The sequence below is a fragment of the Triticum urartu genome, chromosome 6A (genome assembly GCF_056163025.1).
Source record: "Triticum urartu cultivar PI428250 chromosome 6A, HENAU_Tu73, whole genome shotgun sequence".
Classification (NCBI taxonomy): Eukaryota; Viridiplantae; Streptophyta; class Magnoliopsida; order Poales; family Poaceae; genus Triticum; species Triticum urartu.
In genome coordinates, this window is record NC_141878.1 from 172,590,583 (window position 1) to 172,607,035 (window position 16,453).

General features: G+C 46.6%; 1 protein-coding gene and 1 pseudogene across 1 annotated transcript; one reads left to right on the forward strand and one right to left on the reverse strand.

The window, feature by feature from the left end:
* Positions 1–300: 300 nt before the first annotated feature.
* LOC125517580 (uncharacterized) lies at positions 301–9,188 on the forward strand. The gene is made up of 9 exons (XM_048682785.2): positions 301–945; positions 1,879–2,019; positions 2,879–3,268; positions 3,923–4,027; positions 5,048–5,188; positions 5,636–5,839; positions 5,965–6,057; positions 6,672–6,783; positions 8,739–9,188. The coding sequence occupies exons 1-9, from the start codon at positions 316–318 to the stop codon at positions 8,780–8,782; spliced, it is 1,860 nt and encodes a 619-aa protein (XP_048538742.2). The 5' UTR covers positions 301–315; the 3' UTR covers positions 8,783–9,188.
* A 2,061-nt stretch (positions 9,189–11,249) lies between these two features.
* On the reverse strand, positions 11,250–13,066 carry LOC147964617 (uncharacterized; annotated as a pseudogene).
* Positions 13,067–16,453: the final 3,387 nt, after the last annotated feature.

Here is a 16,453-nt window from a genome sequence, read left to right on the forward strand (position 1 = left end):
GATAGTGATGTATATTTGCATCGCTAGGCGATTATTTTACATCTAGAGAGTAAAACGTGATAATTTTTTTTACATCTACATCATGTGTTGGAGGGGCGTTGTTAGGCCTTGGGGAAGCATATTTCGGTTACTTTTACATGGGTGTCATAAAAATAAATAATGTCGACAGCAGAGTCATCCATGGGTGTCATAAAAATACCAAATCCAAGATCGATCGTGCTTTAAAACTTCCGTTAAGGACAGTAGCAGATCGAACTGTGTTATAAGATCCATGCCCGAAATTAGAAAATCCCGCAATTTACCCACGGGAAAAAAATGGGAAAAAAAAGGCGCATCATGGAGGCACAGGCACCGAACCATTTCAGCGTCTCCACGGTCGCATCGCACTCCCACGGCCTCGCTCTCGCAAATCTCTCAGATCTCCTCCTCTTTCCTCCCTCCCCCGCTTCTGTCGCGGCCATGGTTGACGAGCCCCTCGACCCGCCGCCGCCGACGCCGGCGGCGGCGGCGCCTCCCACGCCGCTCCTCCGCCCGCGGCGCGAGGCGTTCGAGCACGGCCTCCTGCCCATCCCCAAGCTCATCTTCCCGGAGGGCACGCTGGCGCAGACCCTCTCCCAGCTCAAGGAGAAGCTCGCGCCCGCGGCCGCCGCCGCGGGTGACGGGCGCGTGGGCGCCGCGTCCCTCGCGGAGGCGCTGCAGATCCCGCCCGACCAGGCGGCGCTCGCGATCGGCATGCTCGCGGCGGTCCTCCCCGCGGAGGACCCCGCGCTAGACGCCGGCGGGAGTGGTGGAGGCGCCGACCTCCGCGACGTTCTGCTCTTCCTCTACATCCAGTCGTACAAGCGCCTCGTGCCGCGCCCGCACAAGGACTCGCCCGTCGTCGCCGACGTCTGGCCATCCACCTCAGCGTTCGACGGCTACCTGTCCGCTCTCTCTCCGATCCAGGTTAGGACGCGGTTGCGTTGGTTCGAATGCTTTCGTTAGAATTTTGCTGCTCGTATAGAAGTACATAGAACAACGTAGATGGGAGCTGAAAGGATTAAACCACTTGACGTTTACCAATTGCCATCCACTTGGAAACTACATCCTATATTATCAACAATGGAACCGGGACATTGAATCAAGCAACGAAACAATTGTGTGTTGCCTTTTGCGTGGATGGATTATTGATTGCACAGAAGTCGTGCTATTCTGGACAAACATGCATTGCTAAGTCCAATGGTGCATATCGCTGCCATGGGAAACCTAGTATTAAATTTACTTCTAGATGAGCTGCCAAATTGCCTACTATCATCCTGTATTCATATAAAACTAGTGTGACGTGCCAAAGCAGGCCAAATGTTTTCTAGAGGAAACTGGTGACACGTTTCATCAGACATTTCTTTCATCACCTTCAGTGCTCCAGCAATTGTATCCTTGAACTTTCTACTGCGCTAGTTAACTGTCAACATATTAATGGGCACTTGGAACTCATGTCCCAAACATCTCCACACAGGCTTTGCTTAGAATAAGAGGTATCTTGGCAGTGATATTCATCTAAGCTTGTGTCCATAATCCTATCTTGGAATGCGTTGAGAGCCGCCTGCACTTTTTTTTCCCTATATAAATCCATCTGTCATTTGGGGGTTTCTTATCTGTTCCAGTTCCATATTTTGTATTTTTGTAGCAACCTTGGCTTATGTTACATGTTTTCTTGTATAATAGATGTTCTTTTTGAGTTAATCATTATCCTTCGAAAGGGTGCCAACCCTTAGCCCAGATCAGTCTTACCATATCGGCACCCTTGTATTTTTTTTCTTTTGCAAATACAACTAGTTAGCGTATCTTTTCTTTTGGCATCATCCTCACTTAGTGCTTCCTATTTCTATTGTTTGGCAGCTTGTACGGAGTAATAGCCGTCGCTTTATACCTTCTCAAGCAGATGAAGAAATTCACCAGTTATCTTATCTGCAAAAGCATATGGCTAATATTCTCACTCTATTGGCTGATTCTGTTGAGGGGGAGGGGGATGATTCTCTGGTATGTCATCTTCTCTTTAAGTTACTCAAATTGTTACTATTCATTATATATTGATCATTCTTCATTCTCCACCTTATTTTTCTAGGTGAGTGAAACTATATAGGGGATAGTGTGATCGAAATAAAATATTACTTGGCCTCCGTTTGCTGTTGTTGAACTTTGCTGTATTGTGTTGATTGTATAATCTGCTATAGAAGATTTAGCCACAAAGCTAGGCAAAATCGGGTCAAACAAACACTAAAATAGGCAAAAGTGGGTTTTGCAAACGGGATTATCATTCGACTGTAGATCCACAATGCCAAATACAGCCTTACAGTTCTTACCTCCAATCCTCCATATAGGTTATGAAGTCTGTTAGGTGTTAGCTATAACCAGAGGCTAGAACAATCCATGGATAACATGTCTACAATAAATTGTATCAAGCAATTGAAACAAAAGACCAAGGGTAGAACAACCCACTGACATATACGTCTGCAGACACAAATTGTATAAAACACATAAAGCAAAAGGTCAATGGTAGCACACAGTTGATTCAGTTAAATATACCCCCTCCGTCCCAAAATAAGTGTCTCAAGCTAGTACAAAGTTGAGACACTTATTTTGGGACAGAGGGAGTATATTACTTAAGTGAGTTCTTGTCTTCATGTGCAACTGAGAATAGATCTATTTTCTTCCTCACATCTGAGGACATATTCTGAAGGTAATTCTTTGTTGGAACTTGACAAAGGGGCTTAGTTTCGACTACAAATAATCGGCTAGCTAGTGTTCTTTTCAATGGGGGAAATATGAAAGACGATCTTGATGTTATGCTGCTAAAATCTGATGATATGATAACTGCATTATGGCATCTTTTGTGCAGGTACTAACAATGGAGACTTTTGAGCACCTTGGATTTCTAGTGCATTTTTCGGAAGGAACATCCCTAAGCCAGGCAGCCACATTTTTTGCAAATTCTGATCCAGACATGCCGGCTGCTCCAGTATCTGCTGCTCAGGTCCATGATTGGATTTTGCAGAATATTGTTTCTTCATTGGAGTTTTATACTGAGAAATCTACAGCAAAGGAAGGGAGCCAGCAGATAGCGTCTGATCTTGATGTTACCATGGCAGATGCCAATACAAGTCATCCAAGGAACAGCACAACTACTGTTGCCAATCCCGCATTCCATAGAAATTCTACATTTGTGGAGGGTTTCTCCAAAACTTCTGTTGTCAAGCATGCATCTGATGTCAAAGGAAATTCAGTGAAGGTATAAATCATAGTTATATTAGTATCAGTACCCGAATGCTTTGTTTAATACTCAGAGACACTTATTTTGGGGCGGAGGGAGTAACAGGTAGCCCACTTGGATGTTGAAAGGAATGAAGAGATTTAACACGTTTAATCCCAACATGTTCATATTGTCCCACCCCAGATGCAATGTAGTGTTGATCAAGAAATTTTGTATGTGTCTAGTGTCATAAGTGATTGCATGGTTGAATTTCCTCCTGGTGCCACTGTAAACATAGTCAAGAATCTTTTGATCACTGGATTTGCAGTGAAGCATTGCTTTCTCTTAGAAGGAAAGAAATACTATGTAGCCAGGTCTGTATTATTAACAGAATAATCATGCAAAGTTGCAGTACTTGGGTCAAGATATATATATATATATACAAGGTTAAAGCAGACGAGAAATATGCAGGCCGTTGATCTGATCTGGAAAGAACCAATATAAAATCTCCTGTTGTGCTGGACACTTTGGAACACCCTCTATCCTCTCTAATCAGTGTTGAAATATGTTTTGTGCTGTTTACCTCTGTGTTCTAATGTTGTGACCTCTTGTAGCTTTGTCTGTTCAATATTGGAACCCCAGCGCTGGAAATTATCAGCATTGTTTAACACGTACTGCAAACTGTATGTGTAGGTTTTGAACTGCCATGATTCCGTTATTTATATATTAGCACCGGTGAAGTATGCTACTGTGTATGGATGTTCTGATACTACCGTTGTTCTTGGTGCTGTCGGCAAGGTATGCATGCATGGCATTTGGTCATTCCTCACCCCCTCTGTTATGTGGATTCAATTTGCTTCGAGGCAATTTGTGTCTTGGTAGAGCTAAATAGCATAATATCTGCTCCAGTATATACTGTGTTCTGTGCATGCAAATAACCATTAGCCACATGCAACACATCTGGATTATGGACTTGAAATACTTGTCTGATCAATCTTAGTTCCTACGTTCTCGCTACTAATCTTGACTCTTTTTGTTCTTGTTTGACATGAACCTCATAGTGGCTTTCCTTCTAACGATAGCATCACACAGGCAGTTTGGCGTGATGCCAATGATGGTGGTATGATACTGTTCGTCACATGAAGAGTTCATGTGATTCCACCAACAGTGACGTGATTTGTCCAAAGAAGAGTCGGTGTGCGATGTCAATGCCAAACGTGAACCGACTTGTCAAGATTAGGGGGAGAATGTTGGAACTAGTATTGTCTGTTTAAATATTTTGAGTCCTTGCATGCTACATATGACTAATCATTAGCTCCATGCATAGAAGCTAGCGTGTGTTGGACTGTATTTTCAGTCACCGGTGGACAGTAGCCACCTGGATTCTGCTTTTACAGCATTGCAGAAAATTCATTTGTTTGTTTTGGAATTGGGGAACCGTTTTTCATTTTGTCTAATGATCGAGTCAACCCTACCATTGAGAGGATAGATGAATATTCATTGTTTTTGGCTTTTCGTCCCCATGGGGAAAAAAACTAGATGGTGAGAATAATGGCAATAGAGGGGTGGTTAACATTGTTGTGGACCATATGATGACTGATAATTTATGCAGTCTGCATTGCTGGAAAATTCTTATGACACGGATAAAAATTTCAAGAAGTTATTTGAGTTGATATGCTGTATAAGTAGCAAAGAGGAAAAATGGGAAATCTGATCGCAGATGGATAATTGGTGTTTTTTATTGGTCATTCAATTTTTGCTATTTTTGCCCCAACTCTGCCAATTGCATTTCAAGAATATAATGTTTCGTGTTGTCAGGTTATAAAGGTGGAGCATTGTGAAAGAGTGCATATTATTGCAGCTGCAAAACGAATCTGTATTGCTAACTGTCGTGAGTGCATCTTCTACTTGGGAGTAAATCACCAGCCTCTTATTGTGGGGGACAACCATAAATTACATGTGAGGTTCTGCTACTCTTTCTGTTCTAAACTGTTAGTCAGGACTAGCTGCTGCGTAGCAATTAAGTGGCGTATGATGAACAGTTGTAAATTCTTAACAATTCATTGACATGGCTAGTCATCATGTGTAATAATACACTATGAATGAATCATACATCATTTGTGCGGTACATACTGTGTATGTCACTACACCTAGAACTAAGATCCGTAAACTGTATTTATGAGTGAAAATCTGCTGTTCTATTACTATTAAGTGAAAAAGGAAGATTAATCGCCAATTGTATACAAGTAACCATTCATGACTGTGGAATACTCTCTGAATACATAGGTTACAGTTGGAAAAGGTGTGACAGTCAATGTTGTGAACTTGACATGATAGTATAGTAACAATAATGCTTTAATTTTTAAATTTTGACATTGTGAAATTTCTCCATTCATGTATGAACAGATTGCTCCATTTAATACTTACTATCCAAGATTGGGTGAGCATCTGACACAAGTTGGTGTAGATCCCTCTACCAATAAATGGGACCAACCTTTTGTATTGGGAGTCGTTGATCCACATGATTCATTGTCCCATCCTGCTGGGGTTTCTGATGTTCAAGCCGAATCTGCTACTTGTGTAGATCCTGATCTATTCACAAACTTTTTGGTATGTTAAGTACATTGTAAGATTTTAGCTACAGCATGATAGTATGCTTCTCGGGCCTTGTTTGTCTTTTCACAATAATTTTCTCTTGTATAAAAACAACTAAACATGACTACTAACGCCTGCAGATTCCTAATTGGTTTGAGGATGAAGTACAAGAGCCTACAAAATGCAATCCTTTTCCATTGCCTGAAATTTATCAGGCATCGCAAAGCAAGAAGGTACATTAACTTCGATAAACTTCCCTAGAATGATGTTTCTATTATAATTTACTCAATGCTAAGGCTATCTAGTGTGATTCACACTGCCTCATGGCCATAATGCAAATCAGTATTGATTTGTTAATGTTATTTGGGTACAGTTTGTTCACTTCTCTATATTTTACTAGCACAATGCCCGTGAGTTGCTACGAACTGCTTAAGAGCATAATTTTGAGTTGGAGTCACATTTTTACAATTTTTATTTGTTCATTCTGCAAGTGTTGATCTCACATGGAAGTACTCCCTCTGTACCGTAATATTTGTCGCTGGAGTAGTAGTATACTTGTTTATTTGTTTTAGGTCTCACATGTAAGTAAAAGCACATTTGTTTATTTATGTATCTTGGAAGGTTGCTAGTCGAGTACTCTTGCTAGTCCCACAAGTGGGTAAGGGTGTATTTTTTATTGATGAAGGTTGTTGGTTCCACATGTGGATAAGGGTTTATTTTTTATTGATGAAGGTTGTTGGTCCCACATATGAACTCACCACCAACTCCAACCTTTATAAGTAGGAAAGATTTACTGTTTAGTATTCCTAAAAGTCACATGTTCCTAAACATGCCATATCATCTTCAGCAAGCTGTTCTGGAAGATACTAAAAAAACTATTCGGGAGCTGCAACTTGACGAAAATAGGAAAAAGGAATTAGCAAGCGCCCTTCACTCGCAGTTCAAAGATTGGCTATATGGTAATTTTTCATCTGTGCATTTGGTTATTTCATAGCATGTACATATCACTTCTGCCTTTTATATGTCAGTAGTTACACTTGGTGCTTTATCTCCATGTCTCCATCTGTTTCATTATTGTGGTGACGGGGTAAATACCACATAAGATAGGATTCATTCAACCTTATTTAACTATTTGGAAGGCAGCCCAATCTTATTTAACTATTTCGTTAATGCCCTTGGAATGCAACTGGAAGGAAAACAGGACCGGAATGGTCTTCTTGGATTCCTATGAAAATTCTTTAAAGAGGCCTTAAGTTTTTTTTTAAACCGAGGCAAAAGATTTGCCTCATCCATTAATTAAGGAGAAGAGAACATAGGTTTGCAAAATGTTAAAATAAAATTACACGGGGACTGTTTTCCTGGCATGATGCTACTCAGGTGCTTTGCGCCAGCAAGTGCCGAAAGCTTTGCCTCTTCTTTGATACTTCCTCCATTACAAAAAAAAAAAGATGTTTCGAGAATTTTAAAACAGACTAAGGAGGTGGCTGGAATCTCCTTTATATTCTTCGTTTTTCTGCCAGTGACCGAACAGCCGACATTAGAGTGGAGGAGGGGCACGGTAAGAGAACATGTTGGGAAATGTGGACAAGTGACTCAAAACGTCAAGTATTTTGGAAAAATGTTAGCTAGTTAGGACGTCACTTAAATTGGAAGAGAGGTAGTATTTGCCAAAATGGCGGGTGGTGGCATAGATTTCTCTTGGAAAACCTGAGCATTTCGCTCGTTTCAAATGGTCCAATTGGTTAGCATGGCAGATGTCACTAGACGTCATGTTGATCCCCCAATTCTTGATTGAGTGCTTTGCTGCTCACCGAGCTACATCAAGCGCTCCAAGGCCTAGCCATTCGTTGACCATTCTCCAAACATGCAAGTTCTTTTACGCTGGCTGGAGAATTTCTGCCATTCCAATCTCAATACAAGTCAACCAACCAATAGTACTCCCTACAGCAACAACAACAACAACAACAACAAAGCCTTTAGTCCTAAACAAGTTGGGGTAGGAGAGGTGAAACCCATAAGATCTCGCGACCAACTCATGGTTCGGGCACATGGATAGCAAGCTTCCACGCACCCCTGTCCATAGCTAGTTCTTGGTGATAGTCCAATCCTTCAGATATCTCTTTACGGACTCCTCCCATGTCAAATTCGGTCTACCCTGACCTCTCTTAACATTCTCCGCACGCTTTAGCCGTCCGCTAAGCACTGGAGCTTCTATGCACCGGAGCTTCTGGAGGCCTGCGTTGAATATGCCCAAACCATCTCAGACGATGTTGAACAAGCTTCAATTCAATTGGTGCTACCCAGCCTCTATCTCAGGGTACTCCCTCCATTTCTAAATATAAGCCTTCTTAGAGATTTTTTTTTTAGAGTTTCAATACGGCTATATACGGATGTATATAGACTTATTTTAGAGTGTAGATTCACTCATTTTGCTCCGTATGTAGGTCGTATTGGAATCTGTAAAAAGACTTATATTTAGGGCATCTACAATGGGGGGTGCTAAGCACGGGCGCTAGGATCTAATTCCCGGCAGTTTCAACAGAATCCCATTCAATCCCAGTAAATCAGCTAGCGTCGGCGCAAAAGAAGTCACCGGGCGCTAGGGGTGTTTCTCGTTCTTTTTCTACTTTGTGTAGCGTCCGTACATTAATTCCAGCGTTGGAAGCTCGGACGCCAGCCTGGACGCTAAGCCAAAAAATATTTATTTTCTTTTCCTAAGCGCCTGGTTAAGCGCTTGTGTGTTGTAAATGCCCTGAGGAACGGAGGGAGTAAAGTTATGTCGGTGTAAATGATACACCACTGTACTGTATTTTTGTAGTCCACAACATTTACTCTATTTTCCATCAGTGCTCAATGGAGTATTTGCTGATTATGTGCATTGAGTAATGCAAACAATATCGGTTCATGTTTGCAGCTACGGGCAACATCCGCCAGCTCTACTGTCTGCAAGGCGACTAACCATGCAGTCAGCTGCTTTCGTCAACAGAGGTGTGCATCCGCAAGACTGTTCTTCATCCTCTTTGCTGGCTAGCTGGTGCAACTCCTGAAACATTCGGCGGCACATCGTCGAAGCTGACCTTACTCCCAGGAGTGGTTTCCGCCTGCTCTTCAGCCTTGTAGAACCGAAAGAAAAGTGTAAAAAGGAACAGGTGTTGTTGCCTCTTTTTTCTTTTCTCTTTTGCAAAGTAGCTTGATATGTTTCCCCCGATATCTTTAGGTCGTTAGGATATTTGGTCTTGGTTTCCCGGTGGTTGCACAGTTTTTTTGGGCTCTCCAGAAGTTCCACGGATACGTAACAGGCATTGTTAACCACTCAACTTTGCAAAAGAAATGAACATTTGAAATCCCATCATTGTATTTCTGATTTCTAATAGTACTCGTACGCCGATAAATAAAATAATATTCAACACTAACATCTAACGGATTGTTGTAGCACACGTAAGTGCCATTTTTTTTTTGAGTCGGCACACGTAAGTACTGCGGTGCTGTGAGGGGAGGAATGCTTGCTGAGCTGGAAAAAAAGCCCATGCCTCGGGCTGGGTGGCAACTTGCCTTCTCCCGTCTCCCGAACCAGCCGTCCTTTCTCTCTGAGATCCTCTGTGTCTTGCGTACACCTGATGTTCTACATGTGCAGTCTGGTCGCAGGGCCTCTTTTAGTACGCAAGATTTTGAAAACATACAAATAAGGGGAAAAACAATAATATGTATAAATAAACGAAAACGACAAATCTCAAACGTTTGGGATTTGACCATGGCAAATTGATTGTTTGTTATATTGCAAATTTAGTGACGCGAGGATGATAAATTTAGTTGACTCAAGGCAATTTTCTGGCAGAAAATACACAGCACGGATTTGCCATGAATGTTCGGGCGTTATCGGGGTCCTAAACAAGTGTGTAAAGCAAAGTATTAAACACATGGGAATTTTGCAACCGTGTGTGTTTGGTTCATAGGAATAGAAAGATACACATGAATCATGATAAACATAGTCAGATCACATGAAAAAAATTATAATTAGGATGTTGTGTCATCTAAAAGAAAAAAAAGGATGTTGTGTCACTAAAGGTCACATCTCGTATTTTGTGTGTAGGAATTCTAGAGAAGGGTTCTAAGTGGATTGTAATTTTTTTTCTTCAAAACTGAGACGAGAGGAAATTTTCATCAATTTTTCATTTGTTACACTCTTCCGAACTAACCGTATGAACCATGCCATCAAAAGAAAATATTCCATTCCCATGTTTTTCAATTCATTGTTCCTATAAACCAAAGAGGCCCTTAACTTTTGCTAGGACAATTACCTTTCCCTTGCTTGATTTTTTACATGAGTGTTTCAGCACATAATGTTTTTTTGGTACAATTTTTCTGCAGCATAACATTATACCACAATCGTTGCGGCAATTTGATTATCATATGCACAGAGTGTTCCAATCACGGGGTAGGCTCATCCTACTGGTTTCTGTTTTTCCTTCAATCAATCAATCAATCAAAAAGAAAAAGGTATCGATGGGTTCGGGTCGTACTCATAGGGCCACAAGCCCGAATGCCATGCAAATACGTACCGTCGCCTATCCAGTTTAATCACCCGCGCGCGCTGCGCCCGGCGCACATTCTTCTACCGGCAGCGTTGTTCAGCGTGCACATTGTTCTACAGGCAGAGTAGTTGGTGTGCCTGTGTCGCGTTGGTCTGTATGCGACGGGTTCTTCCAGCTGGATTGATGCTAGCGGTAGCGGAGAGTGGAGACGGCGCGATAGGGACGTGCCCCCGCCGCGTGGTGCACGAGTGCATCACATGCTCACGGACGCATGCGGCCGGTTTCCACACCCTTCGCGGACAAGTCGCAGAACCGAGGGGCTCGACTCGATGAACGGACCAAATCATCACTAGGATGACGGTCAATCTATTGCCCGTGGCCCAATCTACCGGTAGCAAAACAATCTTACGGTTCTTGTACGAAGTCGGCATTAAATCTAACTTTCCGTGGTGCAAGACTGCGCATGCACGTCCTACTGGCCGCATGGAGGGGCATGCATGCATGGGCGTTCACGTACGTACTGTATTTGTCTGCCAGCTTGTCGATCGTCGCTGGCTTGTGTTGGGACGTATACGTACGAACGTGGCCCGGTCGCGCGGTACATGGGCGCGTCGGAGCCATGCATGCGCCCACGAGGAGATCGGTTGGTCCTAAGAGCATCTCCAGCCGTTCGGTCCCTCAGAGCGTTAAAAAAAGACGGTCTGGGGGCGAACCGGCGCTAGTTCGGCTTCCTGGGGGCGACCTAGCTCCCATTCACATCCCCAGGCACCGTCCCCAGGACATGAAAAATCCGAACTTGGTCGTTCCCGCTCACAAAAGGCGTCACAAGTCGGGCGATCGCAAGCCACAGTTCGGCATACAAAAAAATAGAGCGGCAGAAGTTCGCGTGCGCATCACTTGGCGGGCTCTGCCCCAGGCGTCGGCGGAGTTGGCGTGCGCGGGCTTGGCGGCGTCGGCGCGGCTTCGGTGGTGCTGGGCGTCGTGGAGGCGTCGTCACGCGGACTTGGCGTCGGCGTCGGCGTGTGCGTCGGCGTCGGCGGCCTTGTCGAGGGAAGCTGGTTCAGGATGAGGCCACGCTCCGCCAAGTACCACGCCTTGACCGCCTCGTCGATGCTCTGGAGCATGTCCGCCCCGCCCAGCAGGAAAGCCAGGGTGGTGTTTCTCTTCTTCGCAGCGACGTTCGTCCGGAGCAGGTCGAGCTTGACGGCGCTGCTCGACATCAACGCCGACCACCGCGCCTCGGTCTTCTCTTCACGAAGGACGGCCCGGGCCTGCGCGTCGGCGAGGCAGTGCTCGATGGACTCCTGCACTCGAGCGGTGGCCGCGTCGGCGTATTTCCCCTTCTTGGTAACTTTGTTGCCGTCCGGCCGCCCTTCCGATGCGTCAGGAGTTGGCGCGTCCGGCTTGTAGGTCTCCTTGGCCTTGTTGAGGGTGCGTCGGACTTCCGCCCACTTCTCGCACTTGTCAATGCGCTTGTAGACGTGGAGGTACTTGAATTCGGCGTCGCTGTTGCTCTGCCGATACAGGGTGAACATGCGCAACAACTGCGCGGAGGGACAAACAGTTGGCACGCGTACACGGTGAAGAGAGGTGGGAGGCCGGCGTGGCATACCTGATCCTCGACGCTGGCGCCGCTCTCCGGGCGAGCTGCGACCTCCTCGACGACCCCATGCCATTTGTTGCACGCCCCCTGGATACGCCCCCAATGGTTCGCCATCGCCTTGGAGCCGCGCTGCATGTAGACGTCTTTGAAGTAGGTGTCGACGAGTTTGCGCTCGTCGAACTCGGCCTTGATGCGGTCCTAGTACGTGTCGACGCTCTGGTTCGTGCCGGTCGTCGGGTCGAGGCAGACGACTTTCCATGCTTCGGCGAGGCATTCCTTCTCCTTGGACGCCCACTTGATGCGCAGCTCGCCTGTTCTGGCCGCCCGCTTCTTCTTACGCCCCTTCGCTGTCGCTGGCATCGGCTCCTCCTCCTCCTCGTACTCCTCCTCCTGCTCCTCCTGCTCGTCCTCGCCGTACACGTAGCCGAGCTCGCCATCCATGCCGCCGCTGAGATCCACCACCTCGTCCTGGGTGGCGAACCCGGGAGATGCGGCGGCCGCGGCCGAACCTGTCACGATGATGTCGTCCATGTCGGCCTCGGTCTCGTCGGTGTCGCCCAGGTGCGAGAAGGGCAGCGGGCCACGGCGTAGCGGGGGCGTCGGGGAGGAAGCGTAGGCGGGCGGCGAGTAGTTGTATGGAGGGTACTGCACGCCGGCGAAGACGGGTGAGGGCGTGCGCTGGACCGGGTATCCATGGGGGAAGGTGACGTTTGGGTTGAACCCACCGTGCGCGTCACCGTCGGCGTAGCCCGGCGAGGGCGATGCCCATGGTTGCGGAGAGCCGACGCCTTGCTGACCCCAGGGCGCGTACTGGGCGTGGCTTCTGGGTGGATTCATCATCCCCGTGCGAGCCGCCTCGGCCTCGATTTGGTCCGCCGAGGCAGCCGCAGCCGCGCACGCCGCATTGTCGCGGGCCTTCTTGGAGATGGCCCTGTTTCGCCGGTCGACGGTGACAACCTCCCGCCGCTGAACTTCCGCCCTCCACTCGGCGTTTGACATGCCCGGTGGCTTGGTCGGCGGCGCCCTCGGCTTCCTCTGCTTCGGCTGGGCGACGGAGGCGGTCGCGGTTGCCGCCGCGTTGGGGGCGACGTACTTCTTCGGTGGCATGGCGGCCGGTTGGGAGGGAGGCGAGCGGGAGGGAGTTTGGCGGAAGGAAGGAAGAGTACGGGAGGGAAGTGGAGAAAACGCGGGAAGAAACGGCGGGAAGAGGTGTTGAAATATGAGATGGGCCTAGAGCCCATATGACAATTTCAGATTTGATCTCTAAGGACCCATGTAGGTGGCATGACAAGGTGGTGGGAAGTTTAGTCTCACCCCGGAAGTGGAAGGAGAGTTGGAGTGGTTTATAAGGGATTCTCTTCCTCATGCTATTGGAGCTTGAGAAGAGATGAGGCCCTCACGCACTCCTCCTCTGTTCGCCTCGCCACGCCACGCCTCGTCACGACGCGCCGCGGGTTGCGGGATTGAGCCGAGCCGAGCTCACTCCTATGCGCTTCTTTTTGCCGGTCAGGAACGGAGAGTCTTTGACAGGTGGGGCCACGATCTGAGACGTCGGATCGTGGGCTACCGACTTGGACGTGGATTCAGCCCACGTCTCTCCACGCGCAGCCGCACATATATATGTGGGGCGCTGCCAACCCTAGCCGCCACGAAACAGAACACATCTCCGCCTCCACGCCCGCGTTGTTCCTCTGCTGCTGCTGCCGCCGGTGACTCCGTCCCGTTCACCGCGTACACGGTTGACGGGAGAGTAGGCCTACGAAAGCCCGCCTCTCCGGATCCTGTACGGGAGAGGGGCGATTAGGTTTTTGGGTAGCGACTACGCGACTGCTCGCTTCTGTTCATCTACGTCCACATTACCTTCGTCATCACCATGTCGACCGACGCCGACCGTGCCGCCGCTGAGAAGGCCGAGGCCGACAAGAAGGCCGCCGAGGATGCCGCGGCTACTGCCGCCGCCACCGCCGCCGCATGGCCGATTGGAGGGTATACATCGTTTATCCCTCTCATGTTTCTTTCTGTTGTAGCAGTACTAGCGATATGCGTAGATGTTTCTACTATATGCGTAGTACATGCTCTGTTAGATCGTAACCAGTGTGTTATCAATACTGTCAATGTCATGCTCATGATTTATTCATGGATTAATTTAATCAGAAAACTGCCTATTTTCTTATCAATCCAAAAACTTAATCTGTGTAGGAGTTTTTCGAATTCTGGTTTTGCTGCTGCACTGAAACCGTCGCCATTTACGGGGACGTACTTTAAGCGTTGGCAGACTAAAACCACCTTATGGCTCACTACCATGAATGCATTCTGGGTCGCCGGTGTGACTCCCACAGAAATGATCGCTCCTGATCAGGAGAAGGCGTTCAAGGAGGCCACTGTTATGTTCCTCGGGGCAGTTCTGAGCGTGATTGGAGATAAGCTGGTTGACGCATATTTGCATGTGCGGTCTGCCAAGGACTTGTGGGAGGCGCTCGAATCTAAGTTCGGGGCTGCCGATGCAGGGAGCGAGATGTATATTATAGAGCAGTTCCATGGTTACAAGATGGTTGAAAACCGTCCTGTATTGGAGAATGCTCATGAGATAATATGCATTGTTAAGGAGCTTGAGCTTCTTAAGTGCGAGTTACCGGGAAAGTTTGTCGCGGGCTGCATAATCGCTAAGCTTCCATATTCCTGGAGGAACTTTGCCACCACTCTAAAACATCAGAGGCGTGAATTCTTTGTGGAGGATGTCATTGGACATCCGAGTGTTGAGCAGAATTCAAGGGCAAAGGACTCGCACGGAAAAGGGGTCGAAGGAACTTCTGTGGCCAACATGGTGCATCAGAAGAACTCCAATTCCCACAAGCCCAAGGGAAAGAACGGTGTCCAACAGAGTGCCGACTTTAAGAAGAAGGGTAAGAAGACCTTCAAGAAGAACAAGAAGGATGAGGGCTGCTTTACTTGTGGTTCGCTTGAACATTGGGCCAACAAGTGCCCAAACAAGTATAAGAAGCAAGGGCAGAACTCCAAGTCTGTCAATATGATTGTGAGCAACAATGAGAGTGGTGCATCTGGGTACGGTAATTTATTTGCTGTATTTTCAGTTTCACCGTCCACCGATTGGTGGGTTGACACAGGTGCAGGTGTTCATGTGTGTGCTGACATTTCATCGTTTTCTTCTTACCAGGCCACAGGTCACGGGTCCGTACTGATGGGGAATGGCGCGAGTGCTTCTGTTCTTGGTGTTGGCACGGTCGATCTGAAGTTTACTTCGGGAAGGATCGTGCAGCTGAAGAACGTGCAGCATGTCCCCGCCATCAAGAAGAACCTCGTTAGTGGCTCCCTTCTATGTAGAGAAGGGTTTAAGTTGGTATTCGAGTCTAATAAATTAGTTGTTACGAAATATGGACTATTTGTTGGAAAGGGTTATGAATGCGGAGGCATGTTCCGCCTTTCTCTTGCAGATCTATGTAATAAAGTCGTGAACAATATTCATTTGAGTGTTAATGAATCTGAAGTATGGCATTCACGTCTTTGTCACATTAGTTTCGGTGTTATGACGCGGCTAGCAAAATCGAATTTAATCCCGAGTTTCACTTTAGCCAAAGGTTCTAAGTGCCATTCGTGTGTGCAATCTAAGCAACCTCGCAAGCCTCACAAGGCAGCAGAGGAGAGACACTTGGCGCCACTGGAACTCATACATTCTGATCTTTGTGAGATGAATGGTGTGTTGACTAAAGATGGAAAGAAATATTTCATGACTTTGATAGATGATTCCACTAGATATTGCTATGTGTATCTGTTAAATACTAAAGATGAGGTTCTACACTACTTCAAAATCTATAAGGCAGAAGTTGACAATCAACTTGAAAAGAAAATTAAACGAGTCCGGTCAGATCGTGGTGGAGAGTACTTCTCGAAAGAGTTTGATGCCTTTTGTGCGGAACACGGCATTATTCACGAGAGGACGCCTCCTTACTCACCCCAATCAAACGGGGTTGCCGAGCGGAAAAACCGTACTCTAACTGATTTGGTTAACACCATGTTAGATACGTCGGGTTTATCCAAGGCATGGTGGGGGAAGGCTATAATGACATCCTGTCATGTCCTGAATAAAGTTCCGACAAAGGATAACGAGATCACTCCTTATGAGAAGTGGACCAAGAGAAGGACAACACTCTCGTACTTACGTACCTAGGGCTGCTTGGCGAAAGTTAATGTGCCGATCCCCAAAAAGCGTAAGCTTGGACCAAAGACTATGGACTGTGTTAATTTGGGCTACACTATGAATAGTGTTGGCTATATATTTCTAGTAGTGAAATTTGAGGTACCTGACATGAAAGTCGGTACAATTATGGAGTCTAAAGATGCTACATGCTTTGAGGACATTTTTCTCATGAGAGATGTACAAAGCATTTCTAGACAGGAATCTGAGGAGACTCCTGAACCTGCCATTCCGATGGACTATTATAATCAAACACATGATGAAAATCCTGAGGAGGATAA

Coding starts and splice junctions, on each gene's coding strand:
- LOC125517580 (XM_048682785.2), top strand. CDS start 316: ATGGGAAAAAAAAGGCGCATCATGGAGGCACAGGCACCGAACCATTTC. Junction 946..1,878: donor CCGCTCTCTCTCCGATCCAG/GTTAGGACGCGG, acceptor ATTGTTTGGCAG/CTTGTACGGAGTAATAGCCG. Junction 6,784..8,738: donor GTTCAAAGATTGGCTATATG/GTAATTTTTCAT, acceptor TCATGTTTGCAG/CTACGGGCAACATCCGCCAG.